The sequence below is a fragment of the Convolutriloba macropyga genome, chromosome 1 (genome assembly GCF_964194025.1).
Source record: "Convolutriloba macropyga chromosome 1, txConMacr16.3, whole genome shotgun sequence".
Lineage (NCBI taxonomy): Eukaryota > Metazoa > Xenacoelomorpha > Acoela > Convolutidae > Convolutriloba > Convolutriloba macropyga.
The window spans coordinates 33,505,954-33,530,031 of NC_134468.1; the positions used below are offsets into that span (position 1 = coordinate 33,505,954).

Genomic DNA, 24,078 nt, shown 5'->3' on the forward strand with positions numbered 1-24,078 from the left:
GATTTAAATCTCTTACGAAAAATATTATTTTTGCAAAACAAATTTTTGTCTCTACTCGAAGTGGCTACAAGAAGTTTCCTCATTAAAATTTGACCATCAATAATATTTTGTTTGATCAACGTATTCGCCCAATGTTTCATTCATTTTGTAATGAAACGGCTCTTGGATTTAGCTGTAGTATTTTGTTGAAAAAAATTAAATATCTTAAGCTATTTTCAAAAATTGTTTTCATTGGGTTTCTCGGAGCAACATTTGGAACCACTTTTTTAATTATTTGAAAAATAAGAAACGATTGCAACCGGGTTAGTTGTTGGGGTTTTACACATTTTTCTAATTAATGGTGTTTTTGTAGAAACGGTTATTGAAGCAATCAAATAGATGAAGAAAACTTGAAAAGGAACTCCGAAATCATTTTAGGTTATAAAATCTGTTTTTTTTTTGCTTTTTTGTGTTTGTTTGTGATGCTGATACATTTTGTCTACCGAATCATTTTTATAAGTGCTTATTTTTATCGAGCAGCTTTTTAAAAAAACTTTGCAGATACAATTAAATTTTGCCTGAGAGCTGATAAGTATCAATCACCAGTTCTCTTGAAGATATCTTCTGTAAGAAACTTTTTCTCAACCTTTTTGTTCACAAAGTAATGAAAGGTTAATGCAAAGAGATTTATCAAAAAGAAGTTGAATGTTGGCATTGTTGAAAGTTGAAAGTTGAATGTTCTCATATATCGGCTTTTATATATGGGCAGAGAGAAGTGGACTTCAATGTTTTCTTTTGTTTATTTATCTTGTCCCAATTATGCATTCGCAAAAACTGCCATCCGTTTAGTGAATGCAGTTGTGGAATCTATATTTATTAATAGCCGCACAGCGATAGCTGGAGCTATTATTAGCCTTCTCTTGGTTTTTTTATTTCGTCGTCAAGATTTTTGTTACGACCTTATGACGACACAATTACTTCAAATCTGCTTTTTGTTCATTCGTTCATGCAATTTCAACTGAATTGCTTGGGTGACGTCATTTTTTTGTTCATTTGCGTGACTAAGTTTTTGGTCACGCGTGACTTGCTTCGCTCTCAAAAATGACCTCCTGACTCTGAAACTGACTTTTCATTTCTTTAGTGCAAAGAGATAAGGTCAAATGAGTGTGTGTTGCTCTAAATGAAGGTTATTGGAGAGCAGCTAATATAAGCAGCAATAATGGATTCGTAATCAAAATATAACATCTCTTTAACATCTTTTATTTGGTCTGTTTCTGTTACTATCTTTTTAAGACTGCAGATCTACAAAGCTATTGCGGCTATTTTGGGCAATCTGCCAGCTATGTTTGAAAATTGTTGAAGTCAAAGTTAATTTCTGATGCGAGAATTGAAAAACTGATTTAATAATGTTTCAAAAACAAACTACAGCTGAGAAGCAATTAAGTCAATTGTGAAATAGTGAAAAAATGACGTCTGAATAAAGTTCATACAAGTTTTTCTGTTTCAATATTAGTTGACACTAGACTATTTTCTTTCACGATGTATAGTATAGTCTTTAAAGCCTTAAAAATGCCGACAAAAGTTGCGGCTTATACCTTATATGTGGCCAATTTCGTCATTTTATTTCAATGCTGTCGCCAGTTTTTTTAACAGTTTTACTACGATAAGTTTTTCGAAAGTTAGTATTCAATACAACAACTGTTTCATTTTGGATTTTTTTTCGTTTTCCTATGAATTTTTTTTTGCTTTCTTTTGGTTGCGGAAAAGCTCATACTATTTTAGTACTGTTAAGTTTATTGAGAAATAAAAGAACTAAATCAACTTTTCAACTCAGTCTTCAAAATTTATTTTTGTCTTCTACCAGTTTTGAATTTTTTTAAAACAAAGTCATAACAGCGCCAGATAAATACTCAACTAAACAAATTGACTTACATTTTAACAGAACAGATAAGGGACCGGTTTTATTGAGAATAGTTGACAAGAGACAAAAAAAAACAAAAAGAGTTAAGATACAAAATACGTTTATACTTTTTGAATACAATTTCAAAGTAATGAAAACTTTTAGCTTTCAACTGAAAGCCTTAAATGGCTTTATCTATACCTTCATACAAAACCATCGAGACCTGTCTTATCAAGAATGTCATAAGACAACAACAAAAGAACAAATCCAGGCAACAATCAAGAATCCAGTTGAATTTTCCGAGAAAGCGGTGTCGAAGCCTATAAAATCATAGTATATTCTCTGAAAAGATTGATTTTTGAATTGTCATTAAAGTGTATCATTGATATTAATCGGACAAGACAGCAAAAAGGGAACCTAAAAATTTCGAAAAAAGTTCAAAAAATCAAAAAAATACACGTAGTATCAAAGCCAGAAAAGCACTATTTAAATGATAAAACAGGTCTACGCATACAGTGTGGAAACCAAAAAACAAGCTTTTCGTGAAAAATTTCATGAATGTTTCATTGGCTTGGTGTGATGCTGCCCTATAAAGTCATAAAGCATTCAAACACAACAAATAAAAAATACAAGAAACCGGTGAGGTAAACTTTTCCACGTTAATTCGTTAATTAGCAGGGTGCGTTTGATTTATGGTGCGCCCAATGAGACGGGAAGATTTGTGATAGGGTTACTCGTCTGAGAGCCCGTTGGTGCATCGTACATCATTTTAAAAAATATATACTTCACCACAGATTCGTTATCGACCTAAACTCTCGTCTATGGTGCTAAGTTTCAGGAGGTCGAAATCTTATGTACGGTTCAAAAAGCATTCAATATCAACCCCTATATAATTACTCAATCAGCTTTTTGTTGCCAATAATATAAATGTTCAGATAATGATATGCAAAAGAGTTTTGGGCATTTGATATTTATAATGTTTGTCGAATGGGATTTTGATCCGCACATTTTCAGTCTAATGCACATTTTCAGTCTACGGTGGCAATTTGTTCAAATCAGATTGCCTCCTCTTCAAATGGCTTTTTAATATAGAATACGGTTTCAATGACCATAGTAAATTGGGTAACTATGAAAAGTGGATAGCTCTCTTTAATCATTAATGATCAATTGAGGACTTTTTTGAGACTGCAACGAGAGAGCAAATAGATAACCGATCGCCCTCTGAGCTTATTGTGTTATCCCTCGGGCTATAAACATAGCTTAGCAATTTTCATTAGAAGTGGCAGACGCCTGATATTGCTACCCCCACCACCCCTCTCCCAGTCTCTGTATCGTCTTGCGTGCTCTGGCCTTCATGGCTGCCTGTTATACTTTAATACATCCCACTGATAAGGGAAGGGGAGAGCACAGCTATAGGTGTAGTGTTATGTAACTCGCCAATATTGCTGTGTTGTTAATGCGTTACTTGGATGGCTTCATTTGCCGTGCTAAGTTGCATTGAAAGCAAAGGCCATGCGCCTTTGACTACTTACTGCTCTATTTTGAATTTTTTCATGCTGTGTTCACCAAATTTTGCCTAATACTGAAATTATGTGTAACAGCCTAGTTTGTCAATCTTCATACCAATAATTTAAAGCGACGATTAGACAACTCACGTGCAATTAAAATGCCAACTGAGTGCCAAGATACCGAACTTTCCGTGAACTAATTTGAGTGAATGTTATCTCGTTGAGAGCTTACTCCTTTTACTGTTCTCCTTCGAAAGGGGCTGTACTTGTAAGATTTCAAGACAGGGCAGTTGTGCAAAGCCTTTATTGAGGATTTCTTCAATATCTTCCAAGGCAAAATTACAAATTTTCATTTTGAAAGTAGGTAATTTTGAGCTAGTTCAACAGTTGTGTTTGTGTTTGACTGCTTTACTATAAAGAACCAGTTGTTTATTCTATAGCTAAAGCACCACAATTGCCCCCTCCCCTCCCTCGTTGTCCCTGCGAAGTGGTCGGTCTTATGACAGTATGCATATCTACCTATTATGTGCAGCCAACTCTCGTGAATAAAACAGGTTGTTGAGGGTAGTGGCCGTAGTAGTAGTAGTGTTGCCGAATGTTAGGGGTCTGATTTAATCCGCGCTTAGTCGTCGTGATATGTATGTGCTCAGTGTTGTGTTTAAGTTTGTCTCAGGTTTATTAGTCAACTTGCTGTCATGCGTTCCCTTCTTTCATTCATGCTTTGATTCTCAGATGTTTACTATTAGAAGTAAATTTGCTAATGGCCATGTGGGAAACGAATGTTTTGGCTTGCACGGGGGCCCCTTTTAATTCAACTAGAAAATTGTTAGATCAATTTGCCGGAACACTTTTGAGTGAACTAATGGTGTTAAATCTCAGTTTGGTTAGCTCAGGGCTAAATCGCTTGTCAATAAAGAGCCATTTTAAAACTTGGCCGGGCGGTTGGCTATGTATTGGGCTTGTGTTCTGAGGTTGAAATGTTATTCTGATAGAAGCAAACATCTTTGAAGAGTTTTCTGATCCACAAAACATGTTATTGAGTTTGTTTGATCTTGTAAGCATTGGGAAAGGGTTGTAACTAGAAAATTTTCCTTATAAGGCAGATTTCTGTTGTAAATTTAAAGCGAGTGTCATTTCACAAGTGAGAAAATAGGTTGGAGTACTTTGTTGTTAATGGTCAAATTGAAGCATGGCGAAGAAAAGAAAACATCAGCAGTAGGTTTTTCAAGGTACATTTACGAATAACGATAACAAAGTTTATTTGTTTGTATTGTGTTAGTTTGCGAGCTGAAATAGTTCGTAGTATAGATACAGAATTGGTCAATTCATGTGATCATGGTCGCTCAGATTCCTTATGTGGATTTTGTTCCTTTCCCTTTGCCAACAGGTAAAATTGGTGAATTGTTTGAGGCATCTGTCGACTTATGTTTGTGTTTATGGCGATTCGGAGACCAAACATAATTGTAAAGTAAGCTAGACCAGCTGAAATTCCGACCGCTTGTAACAGTGTCAGTGAATAGTTGAGGAAACACATGATGGGGGATGCCCATAGAGCTATCTGTCCAAATACCATAAATAGGCTGAATCCAGTGCTTCGAAGCTGAGTTGGTAGCTGTTCCAGGCTATAAACCATAAGAACATTCAAAGATCCGTAACAAAGCTCCAGACAGAAGAATGTGAGCACTGAAAAGACGATATCTAACACGCGATTCTGTATGAAAGCGGTAAATGAGTACAATAGTGTAGCTGTGAACATGAATGCGAAGAGCGTGATTTTTCGGCCGATGGCGTCCACAACTAGGCAAACGTACCAACTGCTGAATTTAACTAGGGCCAAACTCAAAATAAATTTGGTCCAGTTCCAATCCATCGCTTTGTAATGAAGCATGCAAACTTGATACCACATAAAATATGAGGTAATCCAAGCAAGGACGTGGAATATAATGAGTAGTGCAGAGCGGAAACTGCCAACAAGTTTGCAGCAGTTAGCGGTCGGAAGCATTTTGTCGGAACCTCCTTTTGTAGAGGCACTGTGTTTAGAATTAAGCATTGCTTCCGTATCTTGAGCATCGTCTAGATCTGCGTCTTCGTCTGAGAGGAGACCCTCGTTAGACTCCTCCTTGTATAAAGTGGCCAGATTGCGTACACGGCCTGTAATTTGAATCCTGCCAGCATTCTTGCCATTGCTGGTTGCGATGTTCTTCAGAAAGATTTCAGTGCGCTTATATTGACCAGTGTAGAACATCCAACGTGTACTTTCTGTCATTTTGGCAGCGCTCAGGACTAGAATCAGGGCCTGTGGTATGGCCATGATCAGAATCTGTTGTTTCCACGACGGGATGTGCATGGAAACAACAGCTGCTATTACGTATCCTATTGAGGAGGAAACAGAAAGCGTTATGGCGATCCGAGCCACGTGCTTGCTGGTGCAATTCTCGATGCATATTAAGAGGCTTTGGCTCAGAGCTGGATATTGAAAGAAGCCAAGTAAGGTCTGGCACATGATGTAAAAGCGAACATCAGGCGTGAACGGAATTGCTGTAATGCTGACCATTGACAAGACAATGCTGGGTATTAGTAATGCTCTTCGACCTAAAATATCACCCATGAGACCTGTCACTAGGCAGCTTATAGTGAATCCGGCTGCAAATGCATACTTGCATATGAAGAGAAGGATGTCCTTGTTAGGGTGGCATCCGAGGTCGAAAGACGAAATGACAGAATAGGATGGATCTTTGCTGTACTGTCTATTGGAGCAACATTCGGGCTCTTTCTTTTGTTCCAACGAGGCTTCTGATTTGATTTTTGATTGTAATTCAGATTGGCTACTTTCAGGTTTGGTCGAATTAGCATTTCGTCGAATTCGCATTTGCTCTTGTTTACTAAATTCTTGTGTATTGATGCCATTACCGCTTGGAGGTGTATTTAATTCAGATGTAGAAATTTCTACTGGTGGTTGCAGGCATCTAAAAGGCACATCCTCAGTAACGAGGAAAGGCAACATAAAAGGCCATCCCGAGTAACAGTGAATAATTATGCATGTAAGCACAATCCACTTCTGTACTCTTCCAAAACTGCCAGCTTCCAAAAACGCGTCTTCGAAATGCATAATGAACCGTATCGTAAAATCACCTCTAAAACTAATCGTCAATGTGTGTTCTTGAAAAGTGCGTTTTCTGGTTTCACGTAAAACTTATTAAAACTACTCTTGTTGATAGAATTACTTTTACTAACTTTGATACGTTTAAACGTTAGAAAGATGCAGATAATAAAAAGTGCATAGTTTAAAACGCAGTTTGTGATCGCTAAGTTGAGTCAGGTGCTTGGTTAAGATAATGAGCTAAGTTTTCATCGATAAAATGCCATTGAAAGTTGTAACCGCATGAATGATTCTATCCCGTATAAAAACATAGCTTTAAGCCAATTTTTTGACTTGCGTGGTCATTATGAGATTTGAGCGCATACTTACGCAACAATAAGTATGTTATCTAACAACTGTTTAAAAATTAATGCCTCTATTGAATCAGAATAACGTTAGAGATCAATATCGATTGTGAACCGTGTAGTTTGTCCCTCACTAAAAGTGAGATCAAAAGTGCACCAAATTTACCTTTTTTTCTACTTTTTCTAAATTAAGTGGTCAATCAATAAGCTTGTTTTGTCTTAGTCCTTTCGTTTAGGGTACTGTTGCGACTTCTAATTTTATTTGATGCACGGTGTCTGCGTATTCTACGAACATCTACATTGCCTTCATTAGGCATATAAAAATTGGTTAATTCCAAATAGCTTTCTTACCGTTGGTAAAACTCGTCGAACGCATCCCGTTTAGGTACACGAAGGATACATTTTCTTTCAATATTTGAGACTCTCGAAATTGAATATCATTGAGTTCTTTGGCTACAAATTGTGCTGAATCTTGAAAGATAAACGCTAATTTGTGCTGTAGTATTTGTGCAATCGGGAGACAATAATCTTTAAGGTAACATTTTGGCACATCCGAAATAGTTTTGTTCTGTGCAAAGCAACGACCTCCCTCATTTACTATCAGAACATTTAATGTTTTATTGCAGTTTGAAGCAATTATTGTAAACGTGTGTATTGTATACAAAATTTTTTGCTTTTTTTCTTTCGATTTCACGTCTCGATAGAGTTTCTCACGCTTGACTTCTTGGTTTTTGCGTCACCTAAATTGCTGTTAAGTCTGTTGATAAAAAACGTGATCGTGAGATAAGCATCACAAGGCCCTAAGTTCATGCTTCAGTCTATAATGTTCATGCCGAGATGCTTCTGAGTTTGGGGAGGCGAACCCCTCATTAATTGCTCTCAAACAAAGTTTTTAGCAATTATATTAGTCCTGTCGGTCTTTTTTTATGCGATTTTTCGCTTGACCGATTTTTCGTCCTCAAAAACGGGATAAACAGGTGGCGCCCAGAGGGCATTAAGTGCTCTTAGAGCATTTCAGCTCTGTTTCTGCTCAAACTGTTTTGGGGACTTATACTTATGGTGTGAAGGGCGGTTCTTAGAGGTTGAAGACACCCCCACTGTTGACCCCCCCACTATTCCCCCCACCACCCACCACGCTGTTGCCCCCCACCCCACTGATGCCCCCCTCCCTACCCATCAGCCCCCCAGTGCACCCCCCATCCTCCGCCCCCGTGGTTACTGACGAACAACCGATCGCTAAAAACTCGCAATTTTATACTAATTTTCACAATTTTAAGCTTTTTGACAATTTTTGTCATTTTTTGAGTATTTCCAGCCCTAGATGTCAAGGAACCTCCTCTAGGGTTTTATAATAGTTTACTGCATAGTTTCTAGGGGTATTGGAATGGTTTCAACATTTTAACATCACAAATTTTAGCAATTTTTGACAAAACGTGCAATTTTTTTTTCATTTTTTGGATATTTGTTTTTCATTATCCGCGTCTTTTCAGACGCAGGGGCCAGAAAACGTCCTTATGGGTTTGATAACAAGTTACTGAAAAAGATGCATTTGCTACGGATTAGCTTCCATTTTTTTAATATGACAAATTTTATCAATATTTTTGATGAAACTTGCATTTTCAATTTTTTTGAAAATTTTTGTCGGTTTTTTGGTTTCGACAGCCTCAAGAGCCGCGAAACCTCATCTGGGGTTTTAAAATAGGTTACTGTATAGTCTCTAAAGGTAATGGAATGTTTTTCAAGAGTTTAACATCACGAATTGTAGCATCTTGCAAGTTTTTTCAATTTTTTAGACATTTATTTTTCATTATCCGCGTCTTTCCGGACGCAGGGGCCAGAAAACGTCCTTAAGGGTTTGATAATAAGTTACTGAAAAATTTTCATTTGCCACAGAATAGCTTTCAAGTCTATGGATCTTCATGAGCCAGTGACACTATTTAAAGCTGGGGATAGGGATACTGGATAGTATCTTGAGACAATGAAATGGTTTTGAAGATTTTAATATCTTGAATTTTAGCAAGATTTTTTACTATTGTTTTTGAAATTTGAGTTAAACGATCATTAGTGGCCAACGAATTTTTTCGTCTTGCAGATGGGTTATTTGAAATAACTCTAGGACAAAAAATAGTTCGGAACATTTTCACTGCGAATGCGAAGCTTTTTTATTAGTTTCGCAAATTTTGCAAATTTTTTAAAATATCAGTTTTTTTATTTGATTTATTTAGTAACAAAGCTAGAAAACTAAAATTTGCAGAGTCGAATTAAGCTAAAGCTAGGGGAATTACACCGTGGCTGGCTACTGAAGAAATCAACCGCTCGTCGATCGTTTGAGAGCAATTCGCCCGACGCTGGTCGGTTATGTTTTGATAGTTTTGACTTTTTGGCACCCATAAAAATTCTTTTGACTAAAATTAATATTTGAATCTCCCTGCTTGTCGTTCCAGAGCAATTTGTCCGAGGGTATATGTTTAAAAGCTGCAATAGGATAGCTGAGTGGAGCTATTTCGGGCCTTCTCGGTTTTGGAGATTTTTGGTGCGATCGTAAGACGTAACGCTCATTTCAAATCAGCTTTTGTTCATTCTTCATTGCAAATTTCTGACTGCTTTGTATGCTTGATGTTTTTTACTGTTATTGGCGTTAGTATTTTGTTCAAGCGTGTGGACTCTCTCAAAACGACTTTCCTCACTCTCGGAGTGACTTTAATTACTTTGGTTTGGGTCTTTAGGTCACACGAGGATGACTCAATCTTATTAAAGGTTACTTGAGAAAAAAAGACGTAAGTCTCAATCAAATGAGACGTCACACTTTTTTCAAAAAATTTTAGTAACTGAAAAACTATTTAGTATATTGCTCTAAATGAAAAACGAGAAAATGAAAATAGCTTAATTTGGGCGTTCTGAAGACAAACTCAATATTGGATAACCAAAAATCATTTGATGTTACTGGATGCGTGGAAGAATTAGAAAACAAGAGAAATCTGGTAGTTAGAGTTTAAGGAATTATAAAATAAGTAGAAAATGCTATAAGAAAATTGAAAAGGGAAAGTTAAAATTGCTGATTTTTCTGACGTTAACTACTGTAGCACTTAGAAGGCAGTTAAAAATGACAGCAACAGTGGAATTAGGTATTGATATCTCAATGGTTAATATTCGAGAACATGGAACTTGTGATGAAATGTACTTCACCTTTAAAACTCGAGAAATCAATACGTCTCCCGTTCACAAAAGACCAATTGAAGTTTTTAATCAATTCATAAATTTAAATGGTCATAAGACTGTACGCAATGATTCCCAAGTGAAGCCTTTAATGTCACTCAGCAATTGTCCTAAAAGTTGAATCCTCGCGCCAAATTAAGCTCACTGCAATGTGTACTCAAACCTGTTTGATTCTTGAGCTATTGACAGTTTTCAACCAACTCGGTTGGCTACTTTGAGCATTACAGTACTATTCACAAATTGATTTAGTTAGGGGTACAACTTTTAAATGATGATCAGATAGCGACCCACACACAAGACTACTAAGACCGGACACTGCTTGTTTTGATTTTTCGGCACCCATAAAAATTCTTTTGACTAAAATTAATATTTGAATCTCCCCGCTTGTCGTTCCGGAGCAATTGGTCCGAGGATATGTTTAATAGCTGCAATAGGATAGCTGAGTGGAGCTATTTTGGCCCTTCTTGGTTTTGGAGGTTTTTGTTGCGATCATAAGACGTCACCACGCTCATATTAAATCAGCTTTTGTTCATTCATCATTGCAAATTTTTGACTGCTTTGCTTGCGTGACGTTTTTTTTATTGTGGTTAATGTTTTGTTTACGCTTGTGGACTCTCTCAAAACGTCTTTCCTCACTCTTGGATTGACTTTAATTACTTTGGTTTTATATAGGTCAGACGAGGATGACTCAATCTTATTAAAGGTTACTTGAGAGAAAACGACGTAAGTCTCAATCAGATGAGACATCACACTTTTCAGAAATTTTTCAACACTTATTTTAACAGTTAGCATTCCATAATTCAAAATTAATCTATGATATTTAGCTGAGCAAAACTTGTATGTAAGCTTGAAATTTTTGTTGCAACAGATATGCACACTGATTTTGGAAAACACAACCAGTAGGTAGTGACGACGTTTCCATTTCTTCATAGCCCATTTTAATTTCTGCTTTTTTATTTCTGCGTAGCCCAACTGGTAGAAAATGGTCCTATGTATGATGATCCAAAGTGTCCTTATGATGGATGATGATCACTATCAATGCCGTAAATGAATGATATAAGAAACTATTTAGTATATTGCTCTGATGAATAACGAGAAAATGAAAATAGTTTTATATGTGCGTTCTGAAGGCAAACTCAATATTAGATAACCATAAATTATTTGATGTTACTGGATGCGTGGAAGAATTAGAAAGCAAAACAAACCTGGTAGTTATAGTTAGGAATTAAAAAATAAGTAGAAAATGCTATAAGAAAATTGAAAAGGGAAAGTTAAAACTGCTGATTTTTCTGAAGTAATCTACTGTAGCCCTTAGAAGGCAGTTAAAAATGACAGCAACATCGCATTTAGGTATTGATATCTCTCATTGGTTAATTTTCGAGAACATGGAACTCGTGATGAAATGTAAGACTACGCATTGAATCCCGAGTGAAGCCTTAATTGTCACGCAGCAGTTAGTCTAGAGTTGAATCCTCCGGCCAAATTAGGCTCACTGCAATGTGTACTCAAACCTGTTTGCTTCTTGAGCTTTTGGCAGTTTTCAACCAATTCGGTTGGCTACTTTGAGCATTACAGTACTAGTCCCAAATTGATTTAGTTTGGGGTACACCTTTTAAATGGCGATCAGATAGCCTTCGTCACTCACAAAAATTTCACCACCACTGGTACTTTTTTCAGTTCAGTTACAGCTACTAAGACCGGACACTGCTTGTTAAGCTTCGTCCTTGGAGCGTTGCTCTCATATCAAACATCATGGAATAATTAGCCTTATGTTGCTTCAAGTAAGTGAAAGCCGTAACATGAACTTGTTCAAGTTTTACCTCTTTCCCATCAAATTGTCGCTAGAACTCTAATGTTACGAGTAGCCTTGTGTACTGCTAGACAGCAATGAGGCCATGGGAACATTCTATAGCGAAGTCGAGAAATTTATGCGCTCGTATGAGGTCAATCGGGAGATTCAAAGTTTGATTTTATTTGAATATGACAAAAGGTTTTACTGAATTAAGTGCAGCTTATTAGTATCGTGGTGTAGGTGATATATTTTGTGACTGATTTTTAGTCAGTTAATTTTCGTATTTGATGATAGTTTAGATGTAGATGTAACAAATTGTTTACTTTGATAAAGCCAATGAGGTGCCAAGGTGTAGCACTTTACATGGTTAAATTTTAAAACTGCTATCGAACTGACTGTTTCGACTGTTACTAGTACTGTTTTTGAGGCTTTGATCTGTTTTGATGGTACTGGCATAGAGCAATCGTATGCGATACGTAATGAGCTATCTCCTCGCCTACTTGCTCTTTATGGCGAAAAGCTTCAATAGCATCTAATGTTAATAATAAGTGATACAAGGAAGTTCACTAATATGGTTCGCCCATGATGTTCGGGGACCCCTCTCATCGGCGAACTTTTCAATATTTTGACAAATAGGGCGTAGGTGAACTTCTCGAATAAAACAATTCTGAAAGAGGTTGAAACGATTTTGAAAGATTCTTTAGAAGTAGATTTTTGTTCATTTTTAATTGCTCTCGAACGATTTGTGAAGCAATTATTGTAGTCATGCAATTTTTTTTATAAATGTTCTATTTTTGATTTATGCTGAAGTAATATACAACCTTAAATTGTTTACATTGTTTTTCAGAGCGCAATAAAGTGTTTTAAGGGAATCGCAATTTTTAATTAATTTTAATAATATAATATAATTTGACCATTTTTCTCATACCAAGTTCTTAAAATTTTTGTTTTTGTTTGCTTTATTAGAATAGGTAATTTCAAGTGCCTTCTGAGCTGTGAATTTTTTTTAGGTTTTACTTAACGTTGTTATTGGCGGTAGATGCTTGAAGTGAATGAAAATTTGAATTATAATTAGTTTTTTTTGCTTGAGAGTTTTTTGATGAAGTTTTTTTAAATATAATTTGAGTATCTCAAGCTAGTCAACACTTCCATTTGATAAGCAGAGGATTGAATGAAAGTGGCCGACCGCCGTTGTAATATAATTTTTGTTTCTCAGATTGTTAAGTTAAAATTCAAAGATCAGACTTACCACAACCAGTACACACTTTATCAACAATTGAGAAAACACCACAAAATATTAGTCTAGTTAGTGTCGTTTCAAACGAGTAGTCAGACACCGACTCTTTAAGCACACAATTCTTTTCACCAACCGCTGCTCAAATAGCAAATAACTCCTTTGATCCTCAAGGACCAATTGCACACTTTTGTTGCTCGGTTGGAGTTTTTCACTTTTCCTGTTCAACTGTTGTCAGAACAGAGATAATTGTTCTGTTTCTTTTGTCCGGTGTGACTCTTTCTTTGATTGTTTTTAGGGAAATGGCGACCATTCCAGTCGTTTACGGAATTGAGAGCATTTTCCGTTATTTGAGGTCAGTTTCACACATACGTTGAAATCAATTACAGACATCAAAAAATTTGCATAAAAATTGTTTCTCTAATTTTTTGGCTCTCATTGCCAGAATGGAATTTAAGGTGATGCAGAAATAATATAAGTTTAGTGCATTTAGTCATCGGATTCCTCATTTTTACCTTAACCTCAGAGGAGTATGAAGCAGGCAGATTGCATGTCAACGAAGCAGTTTCATGGAAAATAAAATAGACAATTCAGAGTAAAAAAATTTGGCGGGAAGCGGCTTTTTTGGCTTTGAAAATGTGGCAAATACAGGCTTGCAAATGCAGATGTTAGCAATGGTCCGTCTGAGCCTGAAACAAGTTAATGGAGTTTTGTTTTCTTCTATTAAATCTTTAGCTAGCAAACTAAATATACCTATTAGACAGCATGTTTGCCCATTAGACAGCATTTTAAGCAATTCATCGAAAAATATTGAAAACAAAATGATTTTTTTTCCAAAAGCTAACAAGTTTGTCGCTTTTTATGTATTCACAACAATCAAAGTTTTTGTGTTTCAGTTTATGTTTTTTTGTTATTTTGTTTCATGTCTAAGAGCAAAATTGTTTATTGATAAAGAGAATTTTTTGGGAGAGTATCAAAAAATGTCTTTCTACTATTAATGATAGTGTTACTATTAAACAATGATGGTTTCTAGAAATGTCTGGCCTATATTTTACGTTAATTGCTTTCGAACGAGAAGCAATTTTTGTTAACGTGTCTTTATGCGCGTTTCAAATTTTTGCTTCACAGTTTTGTGCTTTTCTTCTAGAGAAGAGAAGTTTGTCTTCTGATCACGTTTGTTGTTCAAACAAAACCGATTGTTACAGACTCGCTGTCAAGGTCCTGATAGCCTAGTGATTAATACCTCTGTCGAGGACTCAGGAGGTCGGTGTTCGAATCCCACCGTCGGCTGATGTTTTCGCACCAATAAAGAAAAATTTATCAAGGCTCCAGCCCCTGAATTATTTTGCGCCGTCTGTCATTCGAGAGCAATTTTTCCAACGTTAGTCGGTTTATGTTTTAAATGAAAACTACTGTAAAAGTTTTAGTTGCCTGATAATTTCGGAAGAACTTTTCTGTATTTGGGACCTAGATAAGGTTTCAATTCTTACGGGGCTAGAAGTGGAGTTCAAAGAAGCCTTTAGTGATAGGTTTTCTATCCGTCTTTATCATTTTTCCAACTCTTTTTAAAGCGGAGGCAATTACTCCTATTGACCCAGCTATAGATAAAGGATTATGCAAAATTTTCCTATCAAAAATTGCCTAATTTTTCTGCTGTTTGAAAGTGTTTGTCAAATTGCTCAGAGAGGAGTTGGTTGCCTCGGTCGGCTACTCAAAAGATTTGGTATGAGGTCTCCTTTTTTACCATGTGATGAATGTACATTTTATATGGGATCGCTGTTTTTATATCTGTTCAAACTTTTTGATCTTCGACGCGAAATTAAAAGAGTGATGTTTACTCTCGAATGACGTTTGAAACAATTTTTGTATAAGATTGTTAGTTTTATGCAAAATTTTTGCTGGACCATTTTTCAGCCTTGTTGTTTTACTTTCTTGAACAACTTCTTGAGGCTTGAGTTCCTCAATTTTTGTATGATCTAATTGCTGTCATTCTGAATTGTTTGCCTTTTGTTGCTCTTATAAAAGCAACTGTGAGCGAAAAGGAATCTAAGAGATTGTAGCTTATTGGTTAAGATGCCAAACTGACATCCTGGAGTTCAGGGGTTCCGAACCTCTGTGGGGTCAATTTTTGCACCAATGAAACATTTCTAAGCTTATAAATTAATTTTTAGTTTCTTCGTGATCTTTGATTGTTTATTTTCTGAATGGTTTTTGAAGTACAGTACAACGAATTTTGAAGTATGATTTTTATTGTAGTCAATGAAAATTTTTTGACTTGTAGTTGAGGATTTGTCCTGTGCCTTATTTAGATTGTAGTGGTGTGCTGTCTTTTAGATCTATTAACATCTTTTTCTGGTTTTTCAACTCAGAGAGAAGTCAAGTTGGAGTGGTGATTTTAGTCAAGCTGAAGTAAAAAAGGAGCGAAATTCGGGTAGGTTTGAGGCATGATTTTTTTTCAAGTACCTTTAAAATGGAGTGCGAAGTTGGTGTTTGTACAAATTTTAGGTTTTTGAAAGTAATTTTTTCACATGCGGCAATTTGACTGCTGTTTTCGGTGTCTCTACTCTTGAGTGCTATTAATATGATACATATTTGTTCTAATGGCACCTATTTGCAATTGATTGAACTCATCGACGGGCCGTCAATGCTCGTTTCATTTGATTTTGGCCCTTTTTCTGTTGTCTTATCACTTAGTATTATTGCTTGATAATGAGCATAAATGAATCTAATAAGCTATTTAAGTGAATGGTTATTAGTTTTCATGACTTTGACACTGTTTGTTTACAAAACGTTTTTGTGATTTTTTTAGTTCTGAGTTTTTGCTGGACTTAGTTTCATTTAATCGCATTAGGGAGAGGTCTCCTAAGTTGCTGATATCAATTAAGTTGATCGATTTAGTTTTTTTTCATTGTCAATTCTATTCTGTTCATGACTTTTAAACAAAGGTTATTGGACTTTTGAGCTTTACAAGTTTTTATTGCTCAATTTATTGTTTTCTCCTCAATGACAAAGTCTCATCGGATGCTAAGGCTGTCTCAATTAATTAATTTTGTTTTTAGCTGAAAGAAATAGCATAGTTTTTGATATTTTGACACCTGTTTATCGAAAAATAAAAGTTGATTTTTTGGTCTGTGTTTTTGTTTGTCGTGTAGTATTATCGCTTCAAAAACCATAATAAATTCTCATTGACTTTCTTTTGCGGCTTTATTTTAGTCAGTTTATTGGCTCCAACTTTGAATAACCGTTTTTATTCACTTGGGATACGATTTGTTTTTGAACGTTTAAGTGAAGTTGTAAAAAGTTTTTAATGGCTTCTAAGGTTTTATGATATGCTGTGGTTGAGTTTTTGTTGGCTTGCAGCTATGAGGCTTTCTTACTTTGGCGCTACTGGTTTTCAAAGTTTCTGATATTTGGCTATCTTCAATTTTTGCCGCTTTGCTTTGTCAGTCACTGATTCCCATAATGCTTGTTTATCATGTACTCATTATAAGGACGCATAGAGTCGATTTTTCAATAATTGTTTCTCAGGGGTTCTTAAAACACAAATTCTGGGAAATAAATATCTTTGTTATTTTTTTCGATATTTAGGGTCAGGGGCTTTGTTGACTGTCTTAGTTTGATTATACTGTAGGAATATCTATTGTCGTGTTATTAGTTAATTAAGTTCTTTAGATTGTAATCACGATTTATCTTGCTATGTTTTTTATTTCGTGGTACCTTTTGTGTACGTTTTCGGTTTAATTGAACAAAGATACGCCTTACATTGAGCAAGGTCAAAGTCAAAGTTGCAAAGTCAAATGATACAGGATGAACCGATCAAGCCCGGCCCTTAGCTCAGCTATTTAGTTGACGAATTCGTTAGAGGGAAGATCTGTTCACACATTTTCATGATTTTTGAAGTGAAATTGGTCACGCCAAAACAAGAAATGGAGCGAAAAAGCGAGTGGCTTTTGCGGCGTCAAATTTTTTCGCTCTAATTTCAAAGTAGAGTGAGAAAACGGTGTTTGAACAAAAATTCGCTTTCTCGCTAGTAATTTTTTTGTTAACATGCGGCAATTTCACTTTGATTTTTAATGTTCTTTTTTTATTTTTGGATCGAATTTTTTTCTAAATAGTTTTCCCATTCCATTCATAGTTCATTCTAGGCCTAATTTTTTTTTGAACCAACATTCCATTTATCGCTAGTGGTTTTTTTGTTGACATGCAGCATTTTGACATTTATTTTGTTTTTTTAATGTTATCTGATTTTGGAAATGGTTTTCCAATTCACTCATAGTCAGTTCTAGATGTAGTTTTGATTTAGTCAATTAAAATTCCTGGAATTATACGTCAGGACTTGTCCTGCTATGTGTTTAATTTCGCTTTACCTTTTGATCACATTTTTCGTTTTACATAGTCACGATTTTCTCGTTTGACTCGTGACTAACCTCCCTCAATTCTTTCACGCATTGAAATACGCAATGCAGGAATACGGTCAATGTCAAAAGATCGAAATCAAAAGAAACGGGATAAACCGATAAAGACCGGTCAATAAGTCATACAGTGCACTAGGTTATCAGAGTTCATTAGAGCGATGGCTAGCTGATATTAGTATTAGCTTCGGAATTAAAAGCTGATTTAATTGTAGTTTTAGAATCTAACTGAAACTCAAAAAACCGATTAGAACAGTTTTTGAAGGAAAAGTTTTTAATTTCTGTCTTTTTTTCGGTTTCTATTTCAATCGCGATGTGCGTCAACGGCAGCTATTTTCCGGCAATCTGCTGATTATATTTTGTTTTTTCAATCTTAGCATTGGTTTGGGTGTCCACGTCGGCTATTTTTGGGCAATCCGGCGGCTCTTTTAAGTACCTTTGACCAAGCTGTCTGGGTCAATTTTTGGAATGGAATATTTTGTAAAAAGAAAAAATATTTCCAATCTTTTTTTCTTTTCTAGAGCATGAAGTTATTGTATTGCAGTTACAAAGCTTCTGTGTAATATGGAAATTTTTCTCAAAAAGTTTAAATCGTTAATGCATGTACCCAATCACATTCTCGGTTTTCTATTTTTTGCTGGTTGTTAAAATTTCAGTTCTGACAGGAGGCGACTTGTGTCCCTATTTTGTGTGAACATCTATCATTCTCTCAGTGTTTTTTTTTCTTAATTTCATTTGAAAGACAACTAATTCAGTTCAATATCACAAGTCACCAAATTTATCATTGTTCTCCCTGGAGGCAGCGGTACAAATTAAGTGCAAAGTTTAGAAAAATGATCATTTTGAGTCCCATGATTTGTGTTAGTTCATTTGATTTTTTTGGTCTGCGTTTCTTTCATTTCTTCGCCTCCACTTTTAACTGCACGATTAGACCAAAATTTTTTCCTAAATCTTTGTTTACCGTTCAGTGCCATGATTTTTAACGTTTTGTGGTTTTGAAGTATCGACGTATTGTGAGGGCAATGTTACTGGGGTATTGGTAGGTCATCTGATGTTTATGCAGCAGTTTATTTTGGTTCTTTGTCCGCGTTTTTTGTCTCACAGCAATAAAAACTCTTACTTCTCTTTCCACACATTCATTTTTAGCTCTTAAAACGTTTGTCATCAACAGTAAAATTATTAAATCAGTAAAGAGACCGAGCTTTGCAGGATCAATTGTTCGGTTATAAATTGTTAGCTGAGCAGCTCTGGTAAGTTTTCATCTGAATGAGAGTTTGGATGAGCTTGCACTTTGGATGAAGTTGTTCTCCTGCCTCCTCTGTTCTCACAGAGTGCATAATATTGCTCAATAGTTTGTGGCATGCCTCTATTCAAAGTTTCCACTTGGAAGAAACAGCAGAGCACGAAGGAAATGTACCCACAAATTGCGAAGAAGCCGTAGGGGATGTAATCGGAGATTGACCCAGCTTGGATGATATACGGTCCTATTATGGTACCTATTCTGGCAGCTCCCGAGTTGATAGAGAGTCCAGTTGTTCGTAGCACTGTAGGCGATTGTTCTGGAATAAAGACAAATAAAAGATCGAAAGCGCCTGTAGCCAGTAGCTTCCCAATTAGGGCTAAAACTATTGAAGTGCTTGGAATGAATTGGTTGGTTATTGGAATGCCTGTGCAAGCACAAGAGCAAATCAGAAGGCAGAAAAGTAGGGTTGGTTTTCGACCAAAATAGTCCATCGCTAGAACTACGAACCAAGCTGGCAGCTCTATTAGAGCTAATAGTGCACTATTGATATAGATATCGCCACTGATCGAAGAGACGCCAAACGCTAGCCCAAAATAAACCATGCATGAGGAAAAGAAAGTGAACAAATTTGTCAGCATCAATAGACAACTGCGTCTAGTGCCGAATAGCGCGAGAACTCGCGGCTTTTCTGAGGTGGATATTTCTAAGTTGGATGAAGATGGTCGAATTAGTTTTGTAGTGCTGGCGTACACCTCGTCTTCGTAGTAATTTGATGTATCCCCATCGTTACTGGGAGCGAAAGGGTTCTCATCGCTCAACGAACTGTCATCCTGATTGTAGGATGGTCGTTCGCAATCTTCCGTAACGAGGCCATCAAATCTGTTCCCGTTTATTTTTGCCACTTTCTTCATAACTCTCTCACATTTGTTTATATTTCCCACTTGAAACAGCCACTTTGCACTTTCTGGGACTATCACGAAGATGATCAGGAGAACAAAAACAAGAAATCCAGTGACTGCGAACAGTTGGTTTCTCCACGAATCCCTCAGCAGATACCCCATTAAAGCTGCCATTGCTTCTCCGAGACCGAAGAGTACGGAGGATGTCATGCCTATTTTCCCAAATTTCTGTCTATCCACCCATTCGGCTACCAGGATAAATAAGACACAAGTTAGTGGATAGTGAAACATTCCACAGAAGAATCGGAGAACAATGAATTCGTAAATATTTCCTACAAAAGGTAAAGAAGCCGAAAATATGCAATAAATTAGACATGTAATTAGGGATACAGTTCTTCGTCCGAACATGTCAGCCAGAGTGCCCATGAACAAGCAGCTGAGGAAAAAGCCAACCCAGAAAGCCGAATTTACTGTCGACACTAAGGTTGGTCCTTTGCCGCAAGCGAGGTCAAACTCAGACACTAATGATGAAGGCGTTGATCTGTACACATACTTCTCACAACCCTCCTCACATTGGTTGTCGTATTCAGTAATATTGGTCTCGTTGACATCTGCCGATACGCACTGAAAGTCAACATCGATTGCTACAAAGACGGCGATTACTGAGGGCCACCCAATGTAGATCTGTGCAATGAAGCCAACTGCAATTATGAGGAATTGAGCACGTCCGAACATGCCCATAGTCTCCAGGGACTGTTCCAATGACACGGTAGTCGAAGGGTTCGGCATGTTGAGAGAGGAATTGGATGAACCCTGCTGTAGTGTGACCTTCCAATGGACTTTAAGAGGTTATCCGGTGAAGACTGACCAAAGTTGTAATCGAAATTCTTCCACAGTAGCCACAAAGCAAACCACCGGAAAATTGGACTGCTATATTTGTGCTAAATTATTCCGGCTACGGAAATTGTTGGAGATGAAAGTAAATTTTATCGCTGAGTTATGCAGTTCGAATGCTCGCTCTTACGCAATAACTATGGCATTTATGTTCAACTTGCAGTTGTTCATTCTCTAGTTGAACTGCAAGGTCAACAAAACATTGATCAGGATGTTAGAGTCTGAAAAGCGCGAACTTGTTTTGACAATTTGAGAACTGGATTTTGATCCAACTTGGTTGTTCAGAATCCAAATTAGTAGAATTGTAATGATTTTGCCCGAAATACTTTGACTAACGATCTAATCTGTTCACTGTTCTCGAAATAGTTATGGTATCTATCTTAAAACTGAATGTCGGAATTTGAATTGAACTATTTAGTAGGTATGCCTTCAGGTTGTGAGATAAAACAATCTGGTTATGAGTTGAGAGTGATAGAATTTCTCCACGCGTGGGTTTTTTCAATAGTTGTGAGGACTGATACTATTTTGGGGGTCCAAAGGCCAGCATGCTGTGATGACATCATAGCCAACTGAAATTTAAAGCTTGACAATGGTTGTTTGTTCAGAATATTATAGCGGTTATCTTTTTTTATCACTTATGTATGCATTTTGAGCTGGTAGATTTGATGCCATATGGTAGCTAGCATAAGTTACATTAAAAGTCATATTTAATGCAATATTAATGCAACCGTTATAAAGTCACTTCGATTCCTTTACACGTTGGTTCAGCAGTTAGCCTTATATATACTGTGACTACTGGAGTTGGTATGAAATTTGCTCTATTTTTGAAAAAATCGTCTAGTTTTTGCAAAACATACAAAATAACAGAAGCTAAAATAAAGAGACACAAATTATACGGAGCTGAAAGTTTTTTATAGACAATATTTCGAGTGCCGCTGTTGTTTGCATTACTCGAAGTCGAGGCGCATTTGTTCGGGATATGTAAAAGTGGAGATACCCACTTCTGAGTTTGGAAACATTTTGGAAAGTTCTGAGCGAAGGGTGTCTATCGTTGCTGGTAAATTTGAATAACTCCTCAATTTGGTGGATTCAGCCGAACTGTAATTTGGGTCCAGAGGTTTCGTGCTGACGTGCAAACTTAGGTTCTTTAAATTGTGCTTCTCGTTTGTAGATATTAAGCAGTTTTCGACCAACGGCAAAACGCTCAGATCAATTTTCAAACTAAGATTGTGAAGATTTGGAAGCAATTGGGACAGGAACGGATCAAGTTGCTCGGGTCGTGTGAGTACTCCAAGAGTGAGTGACGTCAGAGAGTCTGTGCTCTTAAGTTGGATCGACCTATGCAGAATAAGAGGCAAAACGTTTTGGGTAAAGTGTTGTACTGTAGGGTCCTCCATCAAGTCAAAGTCTAGATCCAATTCAAGAGTCTCCAATCTCAATTGAGCACATTCAGAGTTTTTCAGTTGATGTAGTAACAATGAGTCCAGACCAATTGGTACCATGCCAACAATGAGAATTGACACAAGATTGGTTCTACCAAGTGAGGAGTTCTCGACGCTGGTTGCGGCTGATGGTGGTTCAAATATTGTAAACGTGGGTTTCCTCTCGTAAGGCGGAAAGCACCTAAACACGAGTCCGATAAAAAACTATTCACTGAACAGTTTAATTAAGTTTATAAAGAAAAACATTGTAAACTAATTTAGCAGTTGAATATGTTGTACCCATTGTCCAGCACACGAAGGTGCTTGAGTCGAGGGCTGTGTGCAATAAGATCTGAGAGGTTGACAGGCAGTACGTAAGCGAGGTCCAGAACTTGCAAGTTTGTCAACATCTGTTCCTTCGAATCCTTTTCCCACATTGTGAATGTCACCTGGGTTCGGCCCCTCAGGCACAGAGTCTTCAACTGGAGGCATGATCGCAAAATTGCGTAAGGTCTTAGCTGTTGAAAAGGTCCGTCGTAGTAATTGGCTGAAGCGCTGATTGTCAAACTTGTGAGATTAGGTTGAAGTGTCAGAAAATGGCAAAGGCGCTCCCTGATATCAAACACGTACGACTGATCCTGTTGCATGCTGGCTAGCTTGGCCAAATGAACTGAGAGCGAAGTAAGTCGCCAGTTTGGTCTGCTTTGCGAGACCTGTTTGCTCTGTTCTACCATCTTACCGAAGTTGACCTGAGAGCGTCGGGATCTAGTGAAGGTAGTCCTGTGATAATCACTGTTATCTCGCCTCCCTTCATTGCCAAGTTCCCAGTGTAACTTGATGGGAAGAGTGGTGAGAGTAGCGTTTAATCTAGAGTTCACGAGACAGAGGTTGATGAGGTCACCTGACGAAGAAACACGATTGCAGATCAGTTCCAGAATAATTGTTGGCAGCTGGTCTAGTGTTAAATGCATGGAATCAGCCATTGTTGCACAAATTCAGTGTAATTTCTAGATAGTTATGGAGTGTATCTACATTTGCTTTGCTGACGAGTCATCGTTTGTAAGGTTGTTAATGTGTTGTCCCATGCTACATCGTGTGTAAATTTAACTAAGGTCTGTAGTGCGTTTTATTTCAATGCAACACAAAATGCGTTCACAAGGGAATTGAATTGAACTCAATTACTTCGCAAAAGTGAGTAGGTTAAATCACCAATTCGGTAATTACGCTGAGGAATACTTTAGAGGCACCCAGTCTTTGGTAGCGAATGGCTGTGGCAAATTGCTAATATTTTTCCATTACGTTCCACATTCTTTGCTTTCCTAGCTTATTATAAAAGGAGAATAATTGTTGCTGCGTATAGACAGGCTCTGTATTAATGCAACAAGAGATATGCATACTTGACTGTATGCGTGTGTTGAGTATAAACTGTTCAGTTTAGAGAACACATACCTCTCTCTATCTCTCTTTATTGTAAACTGAATATGGCTTATTGTTACTTTATATATCACGTACATGGTCTCTTAGAAGCTAGCGCGCGCTGTTTAATGGTCTACTGCAAGCGCGACAAAATCCAATGTTTCAGTGTAAATTTCATTTAGTGTGGAACTGCTGATATGGTGAATTTGAAAAAATACGCTGGCAAGCTTTACCAGAAGATGAGTCTATTGGAGCCGGAAATTTCATTGCCACCACTGACTGTAACTATGCTGGCCTTGTGACAATTGAACTACTATTTTACACTACTGTAGAATTGGCCAGTTTTCTTTTGCCTCGACCTAAGGAAATGAAACGATCCTTACGCTAGTCCGGCTCTTTATTCTGTCCTATTGGTACCCCCCTCGATATATTAATTGGATAAAGACACGATAGTTATCAATTGAAATCCCCTCTTTGTAAAGTAGAATGTAATCGAAAAAATTTATCTTCGTTTTTGTTCGTTCTGTAAAAGTTGAGGAAAAATTTGATGGAAAATTACAAACTTTTCATTGATGATAGTTTTTTTAATTCAAAGGCAGAAATCGATTTATTCAATGGTCCTGAATTTGTTAGTGGTTCTCGAATGAAAATTGAAAAAAAAACTACAAAATGGTACACAAGGAGAAACGGAAAAGGATCTTCAAATTTTTTTTGTTAACA

The 24,078-nt window shown here is 36.8% G+C and overlaps 4 protein-coding genes across 4 annotated transcripts in view; 2 read left to right on the top strand and 2 right to left on the bottom strand.

Moving 5' to 3' along the window:
* LOC142338034 (DNA replication licensing factor mcm5-like) overlaps positions 1 to 24,078 on the top strand; it is a 409,068-nt gene that overhangs the window by 227,879 nt on the left and 157,111 nt on the right. The gene's annotated exons all lie outside the window — the stretch shown is intronic.
* Positions 1 to 24,078, top strand: part of LOC142338043 (uncharacterized) — a 210,096-nt gene that overhangs the window by 154,688 nt on the left and 31,330 nt on the right. The window lies entirely within an intron of this gene.
* The window catches only part of LOC142338063 (solute carrier family 22 member 15-like), a 31,136-nt gene continuing 25,700 nt past the window's right edge, over positions 18,643 to 24,078 (bottom strand). Inside the window, exon 2 of the mRNA XM_075387699.1 lies at positions 18,643 to 21,090. Within this exon, the coding sequence (XP_075243814.1) occupies positions 18,719 to 20,416 (1,698 nt within the window). The 5' untranslated portion in view covers positions 20,417 to 21,090 and the 3' untranslated portion in view covers positions 18,643 to 18,718. The remainder of the gene's footprint in view (positions 21,091 to 24,078) is intronic.
* On the bottom strand, positions 21,378 to 23,459 carry LOC142338072 (uncharacterized). Its single transcript, XM_075387706.1, has 2 exons — positions 22,243 to 23,459; positions 21,378 to 22,144 (listed from the first exon to the last, which is right to left on the bottom strand). The coding sequence occupies exons 1-2, from the start codon at positions 22,923 to 22,925 to the stop codon at positions 21,469 to 21,471; spliced, it is 1,359 nt and encodes a 452-aa protein (XP_075243821.1). The 5' UTR covers positions 22,926 to 23,459; the 3' UTR covers positions 21,378 to 21,468.